The 19,606-nt window shown below is 50.4% G+C and overlaps 3 protein-coding genes across 5 annotated transcripts; 1 reads left to right on the top strand and 2 right to left on the bottom strand.

Moving 5' to 3' along the window:
• Positions 1-491: 491 nt before the first annotated feature.
• Positions 492-2,631, top strand: APOA2 (apolipoprotein A2). Of its 2 annotated transcripts, XR_004352204.1 has the most exons (5): positions 492-545; positions 701-776; positions 1,067-1,199; positions 1,584-1,830; positions 2,009-2,631. XR_004352204.1 is itself a non-coding variant. In XM_032648698.1 (4 exons), exons 2-4 carry the CDS (start codon positions 725-727, stop codon positions 1,708-1,710), a joined length of 312 nt encoding a protein of 103 aa, XP_032504589.1. In that variant the 5' UTR covers positions 492-545; positions 701-724; the 3' UTR covers positions 1,711-2,631. The 2 variants fall into 2 exon arrangements, 1 of the variants encoding a protein (XP_032504589.1); XM_032648698.1 differs by having other exon boundaries at positions 1,584-2,631.
• Positions 2,632-4,050: 1,419 nt separating this feature from the next.
• On the bottom strand, positions 4,051-7,626 carry FCER1G (Fc fragment of IgE receptor Ig). Its single transcript, XM_032633785.1, has 5 exons — positions 7,176-7,626; positions 5,219-5,310; positions 5,023-5,058; positions 4,570-4,590; positions 4,051-4,415 (listed from the first exon to the last, which is right to left on the bottom strand). Exons 1-5 carry the CDS (start codon positions 7,222-7,224, stop codon positions 4,353-4,355), a joined length of 261 nt encoding a protein of 86 aa, XP_032489676.1. The 5' UTR covers positions 7,225-7,626; the 3' UTR covers positions 4,051-4,352.
• Positions 7,627-7,871: 245 nt separating this feature from the next.
• Positions 7,872-17,278, bottom strand: NDUFS2 (NADH:ubiquinone oxidoreductase core subunit S2). Of its 2 annotated transcripts, XM_032633783.1 has the most exons (14): positions 16,962-17,278; positions 16,046-16,152; positions 13,040-13,230; positions 11,391-11,511; positions 11,101-11,213; positions 10,771-10,845; positions 10,523-10,600; positions 10,310-10,395; positions 9,986-10,105; positions 9,143-9,272; positions 8,769-8,864; positions 8,506-8,589; positions 8,305-8,362; positions 7,872-8,112 (listed from the first exon to the last, which is right to left on the bottom strand). In XM_032633783.1, the coding sequence occupies exons 1-14, from the start codon at positions 17,054-17,056 to the stop codon at positions 8,075-8,077; spliced, it is 1,392 nt and encodes a 463-aa protein (XP_032489674.1). In that variant the 5' UTR covers positions 17,057-17,278; the 3' UTR covers positions 7,872-8,074. The 2 variants fall into 2 exon arrangements, with proteins under 2 accessions (XP_032489674.1, XP_032489675.1); XM_032633784.1 differs by lacking the exons at positions 8,305-8,362; positions 8,506-8,589 and having other exon boundaries at positions 7,875-8,112; positions 16,962-17,073.
• Positions 17,279-19,606: the final 2,328 nt, after the last annotated feature.

The raw sequence follows: 19,606 nt of genomic DNA, 5'->3' as shown, positions 1-19,606 counted from the left end.
TCACACCTGGCCTCTGGCCCTAACCTTTATTGTCCTAACCTGCATTCCCCTCACCCCGTCTCTGATTTTATGTCCTTTCTTCTGTTCCCCAATACCTCTCTGCCAAGTTGCAGTGATGGGGGATAGGGTTGGGAGATGAAATATACCCATAATGGGACAAAGATACCAAGGGCTGAGGGCTTGATATGTCAGAGCTTTCCAGAGGAAAAAAAACCTAGGAATCCTGCTTCCTGAAGCATTCAAATCCAAGGACTACTGGGCCCAGGCCCCAAAGGAATGGATCTTGAATAAGCCTAAAGTATACCCCTTTGGCATCCATTAAGGCCTGCACCCCCTGCCTCCTACCCCATCACCATGAGTCCCCTATGTGCTGTCCTCTCCTGCCCCCATTTCTCTAACTTGTTTACTCCAGTATAGCTCCTGCCCCACTGGACTCCTCCAAAGTACTTGTCACCTGACAGGGGGGTGGGGAAGCATACAGATATATAGGCCCTGCCTCGCTAGCCAGGCCAGGCACAGACGGCAAGGACAGCAACGCTGACTAGGTAAAGTAAGGGAGTAAGAGGTGTGGGCAGCATCCAAAGATTTAACTGTAGAAAGGGAGGGAACCAGGTTGGCGTGGACATGTAGGTAGGGGTCTCTGGGGAGGGGCTGAAGCCCATTCGCTTCAGTGACCTTCCCTGCCCTCACCTGTTCGCAGGCCAATTTCCCTTCCATTAACACCATGAAGCTGCTTCCAGTGACTGTGTTGCTCCTTACCATCTGTAGCCTTGAAGGTGGGTGTGTTATGAAGAGGGGTCCCAAGGAGGAAAAGGTGCTTGGGTCCTAGCTGCCCATCTGTCTGTTCTCCTATGCCCAGGTCTGGCAACCAGAGAGCTTAAAAGAAAAATCATTCCCTCTCTAAAGCCCAGAAAGTGCATCCAAAGACCTGGAGCTGGATACCTGTTTGGGGAGAGAGCTGAGATTTGAGGCTGAATACTGGCAGAGATGTGGGACTCATTGTTGGGGACTCAGCTGAGGATGTGTGTGTGTGTGCGTGCGTGTGTGTGTTTCTGTGTATGTGCAGGGGCTTTGGTTCGGAGACAGGCAGAGCTGCCGAATCTGCAGAGCCTGTTCTCTCAGTACTTCCAGACTGCGACCGACTACGGCAAGGACCTGCTGGAGAAGGCCAAGGGCTCAGAGCTTCCAATCCAGGCCAAGTAAGTCTCAACAAAGGGGATTCATGGACCAGGGGGCTATGGAGAGAAAGAGGGGAAGCTGGGAGGTCCTACAGAAGACTGAGCTAAGGGGTGGGGGTTAGGGAGGATGAGGTTTAAATTGTAGAGAAAATTCCTTCATCACCCCACAGATCCCATGGACCTCTTGGACAGATAGGGGTAGCAGGAACTGGGCTTTGAATTTCTATCTGTATGGTCTGTTCTATCTCTATCTCTGCCCAGCGGAGGGCTTGCCTCTCCCCCTAGGAGCTTTGCCATGCCAGGATAGACCAGGCGCTAGGGTTTGGGGACTTGGGTCTCACCTCCCACTACCAAGAAGGCCCCTACCAGTCCCTCATCCTGACTTCTGATCCCTCACATATCCAGGGCCTACTTTGAGAAGGCACAAAAGCAGCTGACACCCCTCGTCAAGAAGGCTGGAACTGATCTGATTAACTTCTTGGACGGTATTTTGGACCTCAAAACACAGCCTGTTGCCAAGTGCATTGCCTAGACTGTTGTCTTCCATCCCCAGCTGGCCCCTGGAACACCCACTGGCCAGGCCTAGAGCTCCTCTTCCTACCTACTCTTTGTTTTCTACGATAAATATTGAAGGAATCAAGTTGTGAGCCTGGTATGTTTTGGGGACTGGGAAAAGTAGGGGTAGTGGGGGAAGAGGAGGAGGGAGAACAAAGAGAAATCTGCTTCTAACAGGAGAGGGGTTTTGGTGTGAAGGGGTGGAGAAAGGGTTGAAGAGACCAGTGATGGAAATGACAGAGTAGGGGTGCCTGTGACTCTTCTCCAAACCCCAGGGATTTTTCTACAGGCCTGGGAATGGCCCTGCAGGAGAAACTAAAGAGACTTTGCCGTGGACATGGTACCTTGAAAGGCATGAAAGATTCATGAACTGAATCCCTAGACTCCTGAAGGTCATGGGAAATGAGAGCACCCTTCAGAATTTCCTCTATCATACTATGAAGAGGAGAAAGCTTCCCCAAAATGAGTCCAAAGGTGTCACCCAAGGCCCCTCCCTTCCCTTCTGAGCCAGGGGAACTCTGTGCTTTCCCCCATCCTGCAATAAAAAACTCCTCTCCCTGAAGGTGCTCTAATCCTTCCATTTGAAACCTCTCACCTAGACCCCCTGTCTGGGAACACTCATTCCAAGCCTGTCCCCCACTATTACCTGGGTGCTATTCATGGAACTGGCCCAAGTTCTGGTAGCCATCTTAGAGCCTGGAGCTAGTAGATGTGGTAGCCAGTTAAAGGCCTAACAGGTCTCCAACTTGATGGACATGAGGGACTTGAGAAATTTTGGTAGCTGTGATACCTGGATTAAATCAAAATGGAATGGAGGTCAGGCTGGACTGATGCAGGAGACTTACAATCCCAAAATGGGAAAATGGGCATTTTCCAATAAAAGTTTACTTCCACTTTATATTTAAAAGAGTTACTTCTCTACCCTGACTCATTCGTCATATCTCATCTGAAATCACCTTTTCCCCAGACACCAGAGATAGCTCCAATTTCTTCTGTATATATATATATATATTTTTTTTTTTAATTTTATATTGGAGTTTTGTTGATTAACAGTGTTGCATTTCAGGTGTACAGCAGAGCGATTCAGTTATACATATACATGTATCTGTTCTATTTCAAATTCTTTTCCCATTTAGGTTATTACAGAGTATTGAACAGAGTTCCCTGTGCTATACAGTAGGTCCTTGTTGGTTATCTATTTTAACTATAGCAGTGTGTACATGTCAATCCCAAACTCCCAGTCTATCCCTCCCCCGCTCATCTGTATGCTGACCAACCTCTTCAGTCTGGGCTTTTAGACCCTTACCACTCGTGACTACTTTCTTCCCCTTTCTTTCTCAGTGTCTATTTATTTTTTCCTCATGTGGCAAAACGTGCAGGGACACAGATCTGTCTGTCACTTGCAAGACGACATTGGACAGGTTAATTAACTTCAAAGAGCCTGAATTTCCTCACAGTTTTAATGAGTGGATCAAATGGTACGACAGGATGGAAAACACATTGAAAAGTGTAAGTCACCATGCAGTACAAAGTATTGCCCAGCATAGGGGGTTGCTAGGGGTAAGCCTGGAGACTCTGGACCCATTTGGACAGGGCTGGGATGGGATTCAGATACTACCAGGGAATCCTGCCTCGAAACAGGACAGGCACTGAGAAGGGGGATTCCTTCACCACTCACCCATGCAGTTGGAGGACCTGGCCTCCCGTCTGGACCTGACTTGTTCCCCTTTGCCTTACCCTCCTCCAACCCAGACCTGGCTCCCTCAGGTCCCTCTTGCCCCAGAATCCACTGAAAACACGGTTCCCATAAAACCTTCCATTGGGAGCATCACACAAGCTTTAGTCGCACCATCCCTTCTGCATGTTTGGCTTTTCAGCTATGCTAATGCCCATATGCATGTATATTGCGAGCTGCGCTCACACTGCTCCCTGAAGCCCACTCTGATCTGGACTGGTGACTATTTGGGGTTGGACAGCCAGGCTTCTCCGCAACCCAACCTTGTTTCCGTTGTCAGACACAGAGGGCCAAGCTGGGTGCGGAAGTCACTTCTTGGGTTCAAATGTCTCTGAATGTGCCTAGACCCCCAACACATTACTCCCTGCTCCAGCACCCTGCTAGAGAGCCTGGGGATCAAGGGTCTCATCCTTCCCCCAGTCACAGTCAGCATTCATCCCTCAATCAAGCACAACAGCTCTGGTCTATTAGACTATGAGTTATGGAAGGTCAGGAACTAAATTTGCCTTGTGATATCTTCAGTATCCAGCCTAGGCTAGTAGAGGCTGAGTAAATGTATGTTAAATGAATGAATGCATAGAATCCAGTCTGTGGTAACTTTATTGATGTTAGTGCCTTCCGTTTCCATCGTTTAGTGGGAGTTGGGGACGGGGAAGCGGAGAAGGGTGGCATAAAGAGGTGAGACTAGAATATAAACATTAATGAAGAGCATCTAAGGTCTTTGACAGGGAGGAGGAACCACTGGTGTCTATTAATGGGGGGCATAGCATCATTACAGGGATAGGGTCAGCTGGCATTAACGGCGGGGAGGCATATGTGATGCCAGCTACGAGGGCTGGGAGGAGAGTGGAAGAAGGAGGTGACCAAGGGCATCTGTTCTGAAGTTATTGTGGCGGTTTCTCATGCTTCAGGGTCTCATAAGTCTCCTGGTTCCGGGTGCTCAGGCCCTGGAGGTGGAAGTCAGAGAACAGTCAGGAGCTTGAGCCCATCACAGGGCCTCCTACCCACCCCCAGAGGCCCTACCCCTTCCAAAGTTCACTCAAAAGCCCACCCTCTTCTGCTGACTTCCTGGGACTGGGGTTGGGAGGCAGGTTCACTCACCGTGTAAATGCCATCTGATTTCTGCAGAGGTAAAAGGGCAAGGCATTAGAGACCCACATCTCCAGGGCCCCTCAGCATCTTCTTCCCTACCCCGGGAGGTATGTGTCCAGGGGTGGCTGGCCCCCTTGGGCTAGAGGGTACTCCCATGGATACTCTGGGGCATGAATGCACATTTGCCCATATGGCTACCAACACACATATACACACAACATACAACACTCTCATGTACGCCTTGTCACTCTACGCTTGACTCTTCCTCGTCACCTGTTGAATATTTTGTGATTTGGCTAGGTGGCAGGGTGGTAGGATGAGGTAGGAGGGGGACCTCTGAAGCTTACAGAGATCAGCACCTGAGTCCCATGCCCCCCAGAGACCGCAGATCCCAAGGCTAAAGCCCCAGAAGGGCTGAGAGACTGAAAAATTGTTGATACCCAGTTGAGGAAGGGTCCATACCTCATAGCTGGCTGTAGCTGCCTTTCGCACCTGCAGCTGGAGTAGGGGAAAGGCCATCAGTAAAGGTGAAGTTAGTGGCCCAACCCCACCTCCAAACGTTGTAGGGGAACCCCTTTCATTCCCTCTCTTTGGAGCCATGCTGCCACCACCCTCCCACTTCTCCTTCCAGCCCTCATCCCACGCTGCCCAGCCTTACCTTGAGTCGACAGTAGAGCAGGGTGAGGATAATACCATATAAAAACAGGATTGCGTCCAGGATATAGCAGAGCTGAGGCTCTCCCAGGGCCGCTGAGGGGACAGAGGGTACCCATGGGGTCAGGGGCAGCAGGAAAGATCTGGTGCTCAGAGGAGAGAAAGAAAGGGCTCTGGGAGGTAGGACGGGACTTGGAGGGGCACTGTCCCAGAGAAGAAACTTCATCTTCCTCTCTAGATTCCTATTTCTCTCACCTCTCCCTCTTCTTCCTCACCCTAGGCTAGGGGTAGGACAGGAAGTGTGAACAGTTCTGTTGTGATGGAACTTACAGGTTCTGAGAGTTGAGAGCTTCTCCCTCAGCCCCCAACCCTCTCTTTTTAGCACTGTGGGTTCCTCAGGCACCACTGAGCATTCCATAGCCCTCAAGGGACCCATCTGAGTTCACTGAGCCAAGACCAAAACCTCGGCCCAGGGGGGTCAAGTGAGTGGAGGCAGTGACAAATTTCAGCAAAGAAACCACAGGGGTGTCTCTGCTAAGTCCTGTGACCTGTTGCTAAGGGCTGGACAGGAAGGATGTGAGCTGAGGAAAGGAGGGAAGGCAATCACTCTATTATGGGTCATCTAGCCTCAGCCACATCGCTTTCTGTCCCCCCCACCCACCCAACTAAGACACTTAAATACGTAAAAACAAGGTGCCTGCTTTCCTTGGCCTTATAGATACCGATGGCTCTGCACATAAGGCTGAGCGAGTGTCTTAGCCCAGGCTCAAGGGAATGACCACAAGCTGTATGGATTCCGGCTCCGGGTACTCTGCCCCGTTACTCACCCTAGGCCACTGAGAGAGGAAGTTTCGTGCAAGGAAAAAAATCAAATAAAGTCTGAGCTCCAGCCTCTATCTGCTCTGACCCCTATCAGAGGGCTCATGGGCATGTGACATATGGGTGAAGTACGTTTTATTCTGTGACACTCTTTCACACACGGTATTACATAAGTCTCAAAACTACCCCGTGACGGAAACATCATCGCCGTTTTGTAGATGATGAAACCAAGGCTCAGAAAAGCTACGTAATTCATTTAGGGTCATAGCGTGAAGTGCCAGAGCTGGAATTGAAATTCAGGTCTTCTGCGTTCCAGGTTTGTGCCCTCTCTTTTATGCCTCAGTGTCCCTGCTCCCTCATCCCATGGCAGCAGACTGGCCGCTCACTTAGTCCTTCCATCTTCACAGCTGGGCTGGTGGAGCTCCATCCCAGTCCGTCCCTTTTAACTTCCCCACTTTCCCTTAAGTTTCACTAACCTCTTCCTCCCCGAACCCCAGCTGTGAAAACACAGCTTCAAAACACAGACAACGCAGACAGAACGAGGAGAGTTTAGAGAACGCCTGGAGCCTCAGAGCTGCAGAAGACTTCCCATTGCTGCCTCCATTTCTCAGCTGACGTTCAGCTCTCTGGAACGGGGCATTGTACGCTGCCCCCACCCTCACATCAACTGTGTCTTAGTGATGACCCACAGAAGCCGCAATCACGTATTTGACTACCCTTGCCTCACTCCTAAACACAAGGACAGGCCCCTGCCTTCCTAAAGGGGGCTTTATGAATATTATTTAACCAGCTAGAGATCAGCTCCCAATGGATAAGACCAAAGGCACCCCACAGAAAACGCTGATCATGAGAAACGGAATTTTCCCCCAGACCAGCTTTTCATGTCATACACCCACTCCCCTCCTCTGCCAAACTGAAGACTTACGTGTGTATCAGTCCTGAAAAAGTAAGAAGGGAACAAGAAAGGAGGGAACTACAAGTCCTGCGCCCTGACAGAGACTGGACAGGACCAGCTGCAGGGTCTCTGTGCCCATCCTCCCAGTGCCAGCCTCCCTCTGTCTGTCCCTGCCTCAGCCCTCAGACACATGCCCTTAATTCCCACCCTGGAGCCCAGCTCACTGTCCCTCACCAAACCCTCTTACCTGCTTGTTCAACCAAAAGGATTAAGAGCAAGACCACTGCTGGAAACATCTTGGGCAGGGGCTGAGGGGCCGCGAGCTGGGGATCGGACGCTCTGACAGCACCGTGCAGCTGTGCTCTGCGAGCGGCTCCCGAGCGGCTCCCTGACCACAGCGTTGCCCCCTTCCTGCCACGCCTTCCTCTGAGCTCTGGCCCCTTCCCCTTCCTGCACTAGAGACCGGGCGGCTCCCGGAAGGGCCAACCAAGGGAGCTAGGAGATCGGTCTCCTACGTCTGCGTCCTTCAGTGACCAAGCCCCTGCTACCGTGGAAAGAGGCAACACCCATGCTTGGGAAAGGCTATCTAAACCCGCCATCTCACTCTAGCCCTGTTCAGAGACAGAGCTCTGATAACTTGCCCCTGAAAATTCCCTAAGACCCCATGATAGCCCTTTTCTCTCCCACCTGGAACTCTGTACCCAGTCTTGATTTGAGGAGTTTACCAATTGGTGTGGGCAGCAAGGTTTGGGCAGGGAGGAAGTAAGGGAAAAAGAGGAAATGGGCAATGGAGAAGTGGAAAGGACAAGGGTCACAAAAGGGGCGGAGATACACAGGATAAACTGCTAAGGACTGAGTCTAACAGAGAAGTACAGGGTTAACACTCATGAGTTTCCCATCAAACTGAAAGACAGTAAGATACTGAGAAAGACATACCCACAAGTTTGGGCTTGAGGCCAGAGGCGGCTCATTTATTATAATTTCTCCTTTTCCAGTACATGCACAGAAAGCCTGACAGCTAAGCATTCATGTACGTGTACACACACACACACACACACACACACACACACACAGTCCCATTCCCAACGATGGACAGGCTCCGCAGACGAAGCAGGTAGGCAGGGAGGTCCAATGCTGTTCCCGTGCTCACCGATCTACTTCTCCAAACACAATATCTTGGGTACCTAGGAGGTCAGGGGGAGGAGAAAAAAAGTGATGTTACCAAGAATCTAGAACTCATTACTGTGCTCAGGAAACTGAGGATTTCAGTCTATGCCCATAGTCTATGTCGAACAGGAAGTGTTCAGTTTCTGTCCCCAATCAGAGTCTCAAACTCCCTTGCCTAGAACACCTCTACTAAACAACAGGCCTTGTACCTATGATGGCAACGACATCCGCCAACATGTGTCCCTTAGACATCTTGTCCAAACCAGCCTGCAGAGATTAAGACAGCAATAGTGTTAGGCAAGATTAACAGGGTAGAAGGAGGAGGAGTGAAAGTTCATAAAAATCTCAACCAAGGCCATTAATTACTGGCTTCACGTATTAGCGTTAGAATCTTTGGGGTTGGTTCTTACCAGGTGGGCAAAACCAGGAGCCTTGATCTTGCATCGATAAGGGCGGCTGCTGCCATCAGACACCAGGTACACCCCAAACTCTCCCTGTCCAAGGAAGAAGGTTGGCTGCCTCCATTAACAGGAAGAACCCTTTCCTCTGCCAACAAAAACCTCTCTATTCACCCTCACGTCCTCTCTCTCGCTGATGAACAAGCATTTATCTGAACATCCATCGCCAGTCACCCACTCCACGTACTGTCCTTTCCTTCCCCTTCTTGCCTCACCTTAGGAGCCTCGATGGCAGTGTATGTGGCACCTGGAGGAACTTGGTAGCCCTCAGTATACAACTTAAAGTGATGAATCAGTGACTCCATAGAAGTCTGGAGAGAGGAAAAATGGAGCGTCAACAGGCCAGACCCAAACTGTATGGCAGGTGTACCCACACACGGAAAATAATCCTACCCCCAGGGAGTCTAAGATCCCACATGTAAGCCAATGAGCACAGAAGGTATAGAAAAAGAGAGGAGGCTACGGGAGGTTAAGAATCCTTTACAGTGAATTCTTTGAAAAAGGAAAACTGAAAAGCAGGATTTAATCCCAAGATACTCCTCCCCAGCCGCTGCCCCCTTTCCCCCTTTTCCCTCCCCCTATAGCTAACCTTCATCTCTGCTCGTTTTGGTGGAGACACTTTGGCATCATCAACCTTGATCTCCCCGGGAGGCATCTTGTTCAGACACTGTAAGATGATTCGAAGGGACTGGCGCATCTCCTCCACCCGACACAGGTACCTGAAGTAGATGAGACAGACTCAGATCAAGAGAAGAGCAGCCAGAGGATGAGATGTGAGGCTGGGAGGATGGATGCCCTTGGCCAAACTGAAGAGTGCTAGGTAACCTTCCTCATCCTTTTCTCCTAGTACAGCATCTCTGCTTGGCCTGGCCACCCATAGAAAACCTACAGTCTTCTGATTCGAGCACTGGGCCCTCTCCTAGTTTTCTCAGACCAAATCCTCTTCTAGTTTTCTCAGACCATGTCCTGTAGTAGTTCCCTCTTTAATTACCCTCTTAAACATTTTTTGGAGTATAGAACAGGTGAGAGTCAAAGTGACTCAAAAAGAAAACAGTAGCAAATTTTTCTTGGGGTCAGTAAAGAGGAATGGAATTTGAAGCTTAGAATCTAGTGGAAACAGCACTGGATAAGGAGGAGTCTAGTCTCAAGCACTGCTAACAGAATAATATCCCAGGCTAATCTCTAACTTTTATGCTTCAGCTTTCTCAGCTATAAGATGCAGCCCAAACTAGTTCCATCTAAGACATAAGAAGAATGTAAGAGTAAAATAAAATGTCCCATATGTGCAAGTACTTTGAAAAGCAACCTAGTTTAACACACACAAGAGCTCCAACAGATATTGGAAAGTATGAGAAAGACGAAAGCAGTTAAGAGAAAAGTTAGACAGGGGAAACTAGCTGGAAAATGAGCTAAGAAGGGATCTGGGCCTCACCTATCATAGCAGTCCCCTCGAGAGCCAACAGGAACATCAAACTCCACCTGGTCATAAACATCATAGGGCTGGGTCTTCCGCAGGTCCCACTGGATGCCCGAGCCCCGGAGCATTACCCCGCTGTAGAGAGCATAATGGGACCAAGGGTCACTTTCCACAAACCAAGAAAAGAGGCATGCTCTCTTCCCTAGTCTCCCCTCTCCCTCCCGCACGCTCTGGGCATGGGATACAAAGACAGCACAGCAAGGAAGGCGCCACCCCTGAAGCCAAGAGATGAAGCTGGAACCCACCCGCCCCTAAGGAGACAAGTCTTATTCCTCACACCTAAAACCATAGTTAAGTGCGTCTTCTGCTGTTACAACCCCAATGTCGACTGTCCGATTTTGCCAGATCCTATTGTTGGTCAGCATCTGTTGAGCAAGAGAGCTGGTGTGTGAACACTCTTCAAATACCTCTGTATTTCTTTATAATTGGGGACTAATCCCACAGATCCTCTTGGGGTAAGAGAGGGATTTTCCCCACCGGCTCCTATCTTACCTCCTCCAGCTCATCAATGCGAAGAGAGAAGTTCTTAGAAAACTCATAAATGTCATCCATAAGCCCAAGGGGTAGGTCCTAGAAGACAAACGGAGAATCGATAGTGAGTGCAGAGTCTCCACTAAGGAGAGCCAGCCCTGCCTCAGGGATACAGGGTTAGCGCTTCCATCAGCCAGGGCTGCCCTCCAGTGGCCACAGAGGATATAAGCAAGGACTGGACCTTAAGAGAGGCAGGGGAGCCTGCTCACCTGGTGCACACCTCCTGGCCGGACATAAGCAGCATGCATCCGAGCCCCAGACACTCGCTCGTAGAACTCAAACATCTTGATAGGACACACTGGGAATTAGTGACAAAGTCCTGGGCCCCTAAGTCCGACACCATGATGGTCTACTCCCCCGCCCCCAGCCTTCTGGTGCCCAACCAACCCCTCATGACACAGAGCTCCTCAAGAATATAACCCAGGTTAAATATACCTTCTCCCCCTAAATGTTCTCTCTCCTTTTACTCTCGTCTCCTTCATACCTTCTCTACCTCTGGCACCTCCTTCCCTTCTCCTATTCTTTCCTCCTTCTCATACCTTCTCCCTTTCTTCAAACAACCAGAAGAAAGGGGTCATGGCCCCAATGTCCAGGGCATGTGTGGTCACAGCCATGATGTGGTTCAAAAGCCGAGTGATTTCTCCAAACAGCACTGTAGAGAGGTGAAGACAAGAGAAGGATATAGGAGCCAAGGATCCAGGCTGACAGAGCAGCTCTGGGCAGAGCCTGGGGTCTGCATACTAAGCTCCGGTTCGGCGCTCCTAAGATGCGGGGCAGAGGCACCATGCTGTACTCTCAGTGGGCCACAGGAAGAAGGGGATGGGCATACCTCGGATCCACTGTGCCCTAGGAGGAGGTTGGATGTTGAGCAACTTCTCCACAGCCAGTGAATAGGCCTGTTCGTTACACATCATGGACACATAGTCTAGCCGGTCGAAGTATGGAAGGGCCTGGGAAGAGGGAGGAATCAGGATCACATCTAACAGGCCAAGGAACCCTCAGTCTGGCTGCTAGAAGCACTGCTCTCAGTGGGCATTAGAGGTCAGTGCTACATAAACCTTCCCAATCTCAGGAGCCTCAGAAAGGCAGGATGAAACACACTGAAGGGGTGAAGGTGGGGGGACCCCGATTTGTCGTGTTTGCCCATTTCCATGGTGAAAATACTCCTACGAAGTCCCACTTTAAACTACCAACATTATGTAACTGACCACAGACAGTGCTGGGCCGAGTAGCACACCATTACACAGTATTTCCACGATACAGATACAATGGAAGTAAATACCTAAGGAGCACAGCGTAGAAAAATGTAGTAAAATAATGAAGGCATGGATTTTGATACCTCTACCTTGATTTTTAATATATTAAATCGCAAGCTAGTATAATCTGATTTTTAATAACAGCTGTGTTTAACAACTGGCTCACAAAATTCCTGAAAATTTAACAGTGTTCTTGTGAGCCAGTATGAGTTAGCTCCAGCACACCACTGCCAACCAAGTCTTCTGGGCCAAGTGACGCCTCTGTCAAAGAAGATCGCCTCTCTGAGATACTGCAGGAGAAAGGTAATCTCAGGAGGAAATTAAGAACACCAAGAAGAATGGGATTTGTTTCTGTAGGAAGAGTCAGGTAGAAATGGTTCTTCCCCAGAATACCAAGAAAGCTAAGTCCCAGCTGTATGCTGAAGCAGCTTCAGCTTCCAGGAAGGAGGTGGAGCTAAGACGCCTCTCCTTGGAACAGCCAGTTCTTGCCCTGATGTCACTGTGACGTGGGATAAAGCTACAGGGTTTAACTCCATGGACTCTGGGACCAGAAACCATCATTGCCTGGACTCTTTGGGGGAATCACATTCTAGTCAGCTGGTTCGAAATCCTAACTCCATCGTCCTCTGTTATCAAGAGCTTTCTTCATGATAGTAAGAAAAAAACTTCAGATCCCTATCCCAGATCCAATTTCTTCAAATCTGACCCTACCCTCATTATTTGGGTCACAGAGTTCTCCTAAAAACAGCAAACTCTGTTACAAACTCCCTCCCGGTCACTCTGACTCACTGAGTATTTCGAAAACAAACTTAGAATGCTGGAAGATACAAGAATCAGCTGTTAAACCTGGGGACTTGACGTCTCTCTCCTCTTTCCCTGACCCCAGGGACACCAGCTTTGACGTACTAGTACGACATAAGAGCAGGGAAACTGAGGCACTAGGGTAAGGATAAAGGGGTCAGCCAAAAGTCAGCCGGAGAAGAGCTAGGAGTGTAGCTCCAGCTCCAAAGTATTTCTGTTGGATAAACCAAATCCACATGATTCAAGTCAAGCATCCCCTGCCACATCCCTCCAGCCTCCCAATCAAAACTGTCCTAATAACCTCAACGGGCTACTCCTCTCAACACCCTCCTCCCCTGGGGTTTGGGGGCAGTGAACTGGCAAAGTCCGAGGCTAAAGCATCCCCAGGTCCTGTCAACAGGTCCCCGTTCACCCCCCACACCTGCAGATAGGTCTTGTATTCAATGAGCTTCTCAGTGCCTCGGTGCAGCAGCCCGATGTGAGGGTCACACTTGCGCACCATCTCCCCACTCAATTCCATCACTAGCCGCAGGACTCCATGGGCTGCTGGGTGCTGGGGCCCAAAGTTCAGGGTCAGGTTCGACACCAACGTGTCCTTTGGAGGGTCCACATCTGAGAAGTGGGAAATAATTGAGCCAAATGGTAATTCCTTTGAGAACCCCCAAAAGACAGCAAGGAGTTAATATCTCCCTGGAGACTTTCCATCTCACCATTCCATACCGTGCTGATTTCCTAACCTTTATCATAACCAGGAGGAAGACCATTAGATGGGAAAAAGGGAAGGGAGACTAAACTTTCTGATGAGAGGGACCATGAGCCTCACTCTTTCCATGTCTCTCAGGATACCTGTAAAAAACTAATAATGAGGGGCTTCCCTGGTGGCGCAGTGGTTGAGAGTCCACCTGCCGATGCAGGGGACATGGGTTCGTGCCCCAGTCTGGGAAGATCCCACATGCCGCGGAGCGGCTGGGCCCGTGAGCCGTGGCCGCTGAGCCTGCACGTCCGGAGCCTGTGCTCCACAACGGGAGAGGCCACAACAGTGAGAGGCCTGCGTACCAGGAAAAAAAAAAAAAAAAAAACTAATAATGATAGATAACCCTTATACAGTCCTTATTATGTGCCAGGCACTACTCTAAGCACTTTACTTATTTTAATTAATTTAATTATTTCAACAACCATATAAGTAGTTGATACTATCATTATCCTCATCTCATTGGAGAAGTTGAGGCCAGAAAGACTAAATGAATTGTCAGAGTTAGTAAGTGGCAGAGTCAGGATTTAACTCAGCCTGGTCAGCTCCAGACTCCACACTCTTAACCACGAAGATACACTGCTCTCCAGATGTATCTGCTGAATGGACAACTAATTGGGAAATGTATACTTAATTCTTACTACTACTAATTGACAGTTTTTACCCTCAAGAGGCTTACAATTTAATTCGGGAGACAAGTACATGTGAGAAACTAGTAACGCAGGTCAAACTTACAAGTTGCCAAGTAAGTTGCTTAGCCATTAAGTATTTAAAGAAAGGAAAGAACACTGTGAAGACCTCGTGGAGGCAAGATATGAGCTGGTTCTTAAACACAGGGAATGATTCAAATAGGTAGAGAGAAGAGGCATCCCATGCTATGGAATGAACACATGTCAAATCTCAGAAACAAGGAAGTAAATATCTATGGAACTCTTGTTTGCCAAGAGACAGAAGATTAAGTGTTGGCAGGCAGTAGGGGGTAGTGGTTCAATTATCAGTATTATTTATTTATTTAAAATTTATTTATTTTATTTATTTATTTTGGGCTGCACTGGGTCTTCATCGGTGCACACGGGCTTTCTCTAGTTGTGGAGAGCAGGGGCTACTCTTCGTTGCGGTGCGTGGGCTTCTCATTGCGGTGGCTTCTCTTGTTGCGGAGCACGGACTCTAGGCGCACGGGCTTCAGTAGTTGTGGTTCGCAGGCTCAGTAGTTGTGGCGCACGGGCTTAGTTGCTCCGCGGCATGTGGGATCTTCCCAGATCAGGGCTTGAACCCGTGTCCTCTGCATTGGCAGGCAGATTCTTAACCACTGCACCACCAGGGAAGCCCCAATTATCAGTATTATTAGTAACACTTAGGAAGGACTTAGCATGAGCCAATCACTACATTACGCGGTTTACGTTACTTGCAACTCATTTAATCCTTACAATAACGCTATGAAGTAGGTACTTTATTCACTGGTAAATGGAGAGTTGAGATCTGAAACCAGAGTCTACCTATGCAACCAAAATTCTTCACCATGGGCTTTGGAGTCAGACAGACCCACGTACAAATCCACCTGTGTCCTCGACCACTTTTTAATCTCTCTACACCACAATTTCCTCAAAATTGGGATAATATTAGTATCACTCTCATAGGTCTGTTGTAACAACTAAGTGAAATACTGCATACAAAAACACTCAGCACATGGTAAGCACTCAGCTGTTGTTAAATTTTTGAAAGGTTAACTGGAAGTTCCTTTGAAGGTTTTCGAGCAAAAGAATGAATGACATGCTAAAGTGATGTTTGGGGAAGATAAAGGCATAGACACTGTATAGGATACCTGGAGGGAGACTATATCAGTGGCAAGAACCCATCAAAGAGACTTCCGAAATAATCAAGGTCTAATACAAAATAAATCGAAACAACAAAGGGAGAAATGACCAGATGTGAAACATTATTAAAGAATCTGCATGTTATTGAACATAAACATGGAGGGCAAGAGAGAAAAAAGAGCCAAAGATGACTAAAAAGTTTCAATCCTGAGGGATTAGGAGAATGAGGGAGTCAATGATCAAAATTAAAAATCACGGGCTTCCCTGGTGGCGCAGTGGTTGAGAGTCTGCCTGCCGATGCAGGCGACACGGGTTCGTGTCCCAGTCCGGGAGGATCCCACGTGCCGCGGAGCGGCTGGGACCATGAGCCATGACCGCTGAGCCTGCGCGTCCGGAGCCTGTGCTCCGCAATGGGAGAGGCCACAACAGTGAGGCGCCCGCCTACCGCAAATAAATAAAATAAAATAAAAATTAAAAATCACAAGGAAGAGCTAGTTTTGATGGGGGGGAAAAAGGTTTCGTATTCAGAAAGGTTTCATTTGGGTGCCAGTGGGAAAAACCACCTTGTCAAGAGAGGGAGATGGAAATATACTGAATCTCTGGAAAAAGCTGAAGCTAAAGATATAAATTTGGTAGGGATCTTCGAGGGTTGACTGGGACCTTCTCTTTCTTTTCTCTTGGAATATTCTACTTGACAAATACCTCCTATTATCACTATTGTCACGTTTGTTGAGTTGCAAGGTTAAAGAAGCAAAAAGAGTTGGCGGCTAAAATTTGCCTCACACAGAGAGCTCAAGAGCACTTAGAAATCAGCTTGGGGCATGGAGGGGTGTAGGTTGGGACAGTGGCACTGGGCACTCACCATTCCAAGGTGGAGGCTTCCAGTGGGCTGTTTCCTTGGTGGGGTACATGACAGCGCCCCCAAACTGCTCTGCCCATTCCACATCTGGCTGCCATTGCCGAGCACCTCTGGGGAGGTAATGACAGATCCTAGACAAAGGGCCTGAACAGTGCTTGGTTTCTCCATTCCCATTCACTTTCAGGTGGGCCCAGGAAAGGGTGTCTTGGATTCTTCAAGAATTCTTCAAATTCTTCAACACAGAGTTGTGTCGCTTTGGCAGAACAAACTGGAACTCTAGAGGTTCCATCCTTACTAACAACTTATTCCTGAAATCACTTCACCTATCACCCGTACACATGCAAAGCCGGGGATCCCAGCTCCTTTAAATTCTGGTCATATTCATATTCCCATCCTGGTGAATATGAACTCAAAAAGGTGTTTATTCAAGGTCAACCCAAGAGTAAGAAAAGAAAGGGGGGTGGGGCATGCTGGCTCCTTGGCTCTGCTCAAGTACGGCCAGAACAATGCACTGAGGCCAACCCGCGGATTCTTGGTTTATGTGCCTCATTTAAGTCTATTGGGGTTGCTCTCCTCTTCTTCCACAACGTCTAAGGAGAATTTTCACCAGTCGCGCCCCACCCGTGAAGGGGGTTGGGAAAAGCAGCAAGACATAAAGGGAGGGTGACATTATCACTAACACTGAGGCGCGGAGTCTCCCTCCAACTGATTTCACCTCTGGCAGATCGAGCTCAAACCCTCTTTCCTCCCTCGGCCAAGGCAGGCACCACTGGATCCTGGAACTCGATAGAGCAGGCCTGGACGAGGAGTCACGGGCCTGGGTCATTCTTTCCTAGGGGGTCACAGGGCCCGTGGAGTCCCCGGACTCGAGAAACCCTAGCCCTGGGGACAGCGCATCGAGGGCTGCCCTTGGTCTCACCTGGTGGGCTGAATCGGCAGTCGGGCCCCAGCCCCGGGCCGCAGCACCAGGGCCGCGACGCCCCGGAGGCCGCATAGAGCCCTGAGCGTCGCCATCTTGCCCCGCCACGGACTGCGGGAAGGAGAACCGGGCGGAAGTGCCTCTTGCGCGCCTCCTGTGGGCTTCTCGCCTATTGGCACCACTCAGCAGCCCTCTTGGAAGCTGGCGGGGTCGCCGAGAGCGAACCTGACAACATCCGGGTTCTGCACCCCGGCTTCACTTTCGCTTAAATACCGGAGGCTGAGGCCCTTGCTTCCCACCGCTCCTGGTGGGCTCTTCTAAGGCTGAGCAGGAGAAACTTGCAGTTCCTGCTGCGGGCAGCGGCGCCCTCGCGCACCATCGCCGAGCTGCCTGCGCGCCTTAGAAAGTGCCCTGCCGCCCGGAGCCAGGCGGACACTCACATGGGGGCCCTTCCCCACTCCTCGCGTGAGCTCACCGCTGCTGAAGCCCTGCTCTCTGGTTGTGTCTGAGCCCTGCCCTTCTGGGGTAGAGCCGGGCTTTGCCAATTACCTCCTTATCCCCGAATCCAAAAGATTCGGAGCCGGGAGAGCTAGCTAATTTCCAGACGGCCTAAATGGGTTAGGGAAAAGAGGCCCTAGTGGGACTGGGCGGGTCTGAGAGCTCCTGTCAAAGTAAAATGAAAAAAGAGTAGGATGCGAAGGCCACCAGCATTGGAACGGGCTGCTGCGCTGTGTAGGAGCCACCTCATGAGGATAGGAGGTCCCCTATGGGTGACCCTTATATCTGCCAGGCTTCCAGAGCCCACAGAATTACAGACCCAGGAAGTGCCCTTAGCGATGCCTCGCACCCCACTTCCACCCTGGGTCAGTCTCTTTTACCTCATATCTTTCCGACCCGGCCTCTGTACTGGCCAACGGCATAGAACTGTAGCACCATCAGGAGTCTGATCGTAATCCTGTTTGGAAGAGACAAAGAGGAGTTCCAGCCTTGGAGCTAGTTCCGGTTCTCTCTGCCTCCAAGCCCAGCTCCAGCTGGGCCACCCGTTAACTTTGCACATCCCCCCTACTTGGGGCCTGGAAAGAGGCCTTCCCCAGATCTCCTCCAGACAGGGTGCCTGGGCCACAGCTCACCAGCAGGAGAGCAGGATGGGGCAGGCAGACCAGGAGAGTGGCAGAGACAGGGAATTCTTAGCTGCAAAGAAAGAGGGGAAAGCCAGACTTCTAGCCTGGGAGTTGACCTAGTGGGAACTGTACCAAAGGGTGAGGCCATATCCCTGACTGGGGGAACTGACTGCGACACCTGGGTGGGCTCGGCAGCCCTCACAGAGCCAGGCAGAGGCTGTGCCTCCCTGCTCCCCTCATTCCCCACCGTCTCCCTGGGCCTTCTCTCCCGGTATAGCTGAAACACACAGTGAAGGTGGTGATAGTGAGGGAGGACGATGTAGGGACTGCATTTATTTGCCCTAATCCAGCCTAGGAGAAGACAGGATCGACTCCGGGCTGCTTGGCCCTAGGGGCAACTTGAGCTGGAACTAGGGTGAGGGATCCTGGGGGGCTGCCTAGGACACTGCATCTTTTGTGCCTTCTCCAGGCTGCCAACGCTCCCCACACACACACTGCTGCTGTTACTCTAAGGCCTTTTGTCTCTCACTGCTTACTCGCCCCCTTTGTCCTCGTCTCAGATGTGGGTGCAGAGGGGCAGTAAGAGTCCTCTGGTGACAGCTCCTCTTGCTCCTGCCCCTTCTGGTCTCCCATCCTTTGTCTGACTCCTGCAGCACCAACCCCCTCCCTTTAGGACCAGGGTCAGGGCATGTGGTGGGTCAAGAGGTGGGTCCTGCAGTCCGAAGCGGGTGGGTGATACAGGAAGTGATGGTCACCAGGGCAGGTATCTGCAACCTGGGCAGGAAGGGAGGGGAAAAGGAAGTATTCTGGCGGATGGGATGTGGAGGACAGGAGGTGACCAGGCCGAGAGTGAATAGAGGAGTGGGGGCAGGGGCAGGTGGTCTGCCTCTGGGAAAGGAAAGTACTGACGGTACTCTCCTTCCTGGGGATATCCTGGGGAAAGGAGTGGCCATAGCGTGGGGTGAGCAGAAATTGCCCCTACTTCTGAGCCCTTTCCTTCCTTGTCTTGAGAATCCACCCCCAAGACTTCTTTGCTGAGTTCTCTCCAGTCCCAAACCAAGGAAATCATTCTGCTCCTTTCCCTAACATTACCTCTTCCTCCCCAAGCACTCTCTCCATCCCAGGCACTGGGTTCCTGTTTCTCTCAGTTCCCTAATTTTCCTGTACCCACAGTGCTACAACCACCCTCTCCCTGTCCCATGGGGAATGAGAAATAAAGGATTACTAGATATTCCAGGAACCACTGGGTTCTTAGGACAAGGTGGGGCCGAAAAGGGGAACCAGGTGGGGATTCCCTCTGATGGATTGACATAGGGTACTTCTGGGTTCCTGAGAGAGCACTTCTTTCTTGTGCTGGGGGCTGGCTGACTTGAGGCTGGGGGAGGGTTTAGGGCAGTTGGGAGTGGGTAGGAGCAGGGCCAAGAGCCTGGGGGAAGCTACTGGGAGCTGGGCCAGGGAAATGGGGAGTCAGGAAGTGGGGAGGGGGAGCTCTGGGGGGAATGGAGGCTGGAGGCAGAGTGGCTG

The sequence above is a fragment of the Phocoena sinus genome, chromosome 1 (assembly GCF_008692025.1).
Source record: "Phocoena sinus isolate mPhoSin1 chromosome 1, mPhoSin1.pri, whole genome shotgun sequence".
NCBI classification, from domain to species: Eukaryota; Metazoa; Chordata; class Mammalia; order Artiodactyla; family Phocoenidae; genus Phocoena; species Phocoena sinus.
Note: the sequence above shows the minus strand (reverse complement) of the source record. Positions and strands in the feature narration are given on the sequence as shown.

Bases quoted from the DNA above. Each gene is read 5' to 3' on its own strand.
- APOA2 (XM_032648698.1), top strand. From the start codon at position 725: ATGAAGCTGCTTCCAGTGACTGTGTTGCTCCTTACCATCTGTAGCCTT. The intron at 777-1,066 runs GTGGGTGTGTTA...GTGTATGTGCAG, and splicing joins TACCATCTGTAGCCTTGAAG to GGGCTTTGGTTCGGAGACAG. The intron at 1,200-1,583 runs GTAAGTCTCAAC...TCACATATCCAG, and splicing joins GAGCTTCCAATCCAGGCCAA to GGCCTACTTTGAGAAGGCAC.
- FCER1G (XM_032633785.1), bottom strand. From the start codon at position 7,224: ATGTTTCCAGCAGTGGTCTTGCTCTTAATCCTTTTGGTTGAACAAGCA. The intron at 5,311-7,175 runs GTAAGAGGGTTT...CTGTCCCCTCAG, and splicing joins CCTTTTGGTTGAACAAGCAG to CGGCCCTGGGAGAGCCTCAG. The intron at 5,059-5,218 runs GTAAGGCTGGGC...CCCCTACTCCAG, and splicing joins TGCTCTACTGTCGACTCAAG to CTGCAGGTGCGAAAGGCAGC.
- NDUFS2 (XM_032633783.1), bottom strand. From the start codon at position 17,056: ATGGCGACGCTCAGGGCTCTATGCGGCCTCCGGGGCGTCGCGGCCCTG. The intron at 11,214-11,390 runs GTATGCCCATCC...ACCTCTCTACAG, and splicing joins TAGGGCACAGTGGATCCGAG to TGCTGTTTGGAGAAATCACT. The intron at 8,590-8,768 runs GTGAGGCAAGAA...TTCCTTGGACAG, and splicing joins CTGCCATCGAGGCTCCTAAG to GGAGAGTTTGGGGTGTACCT.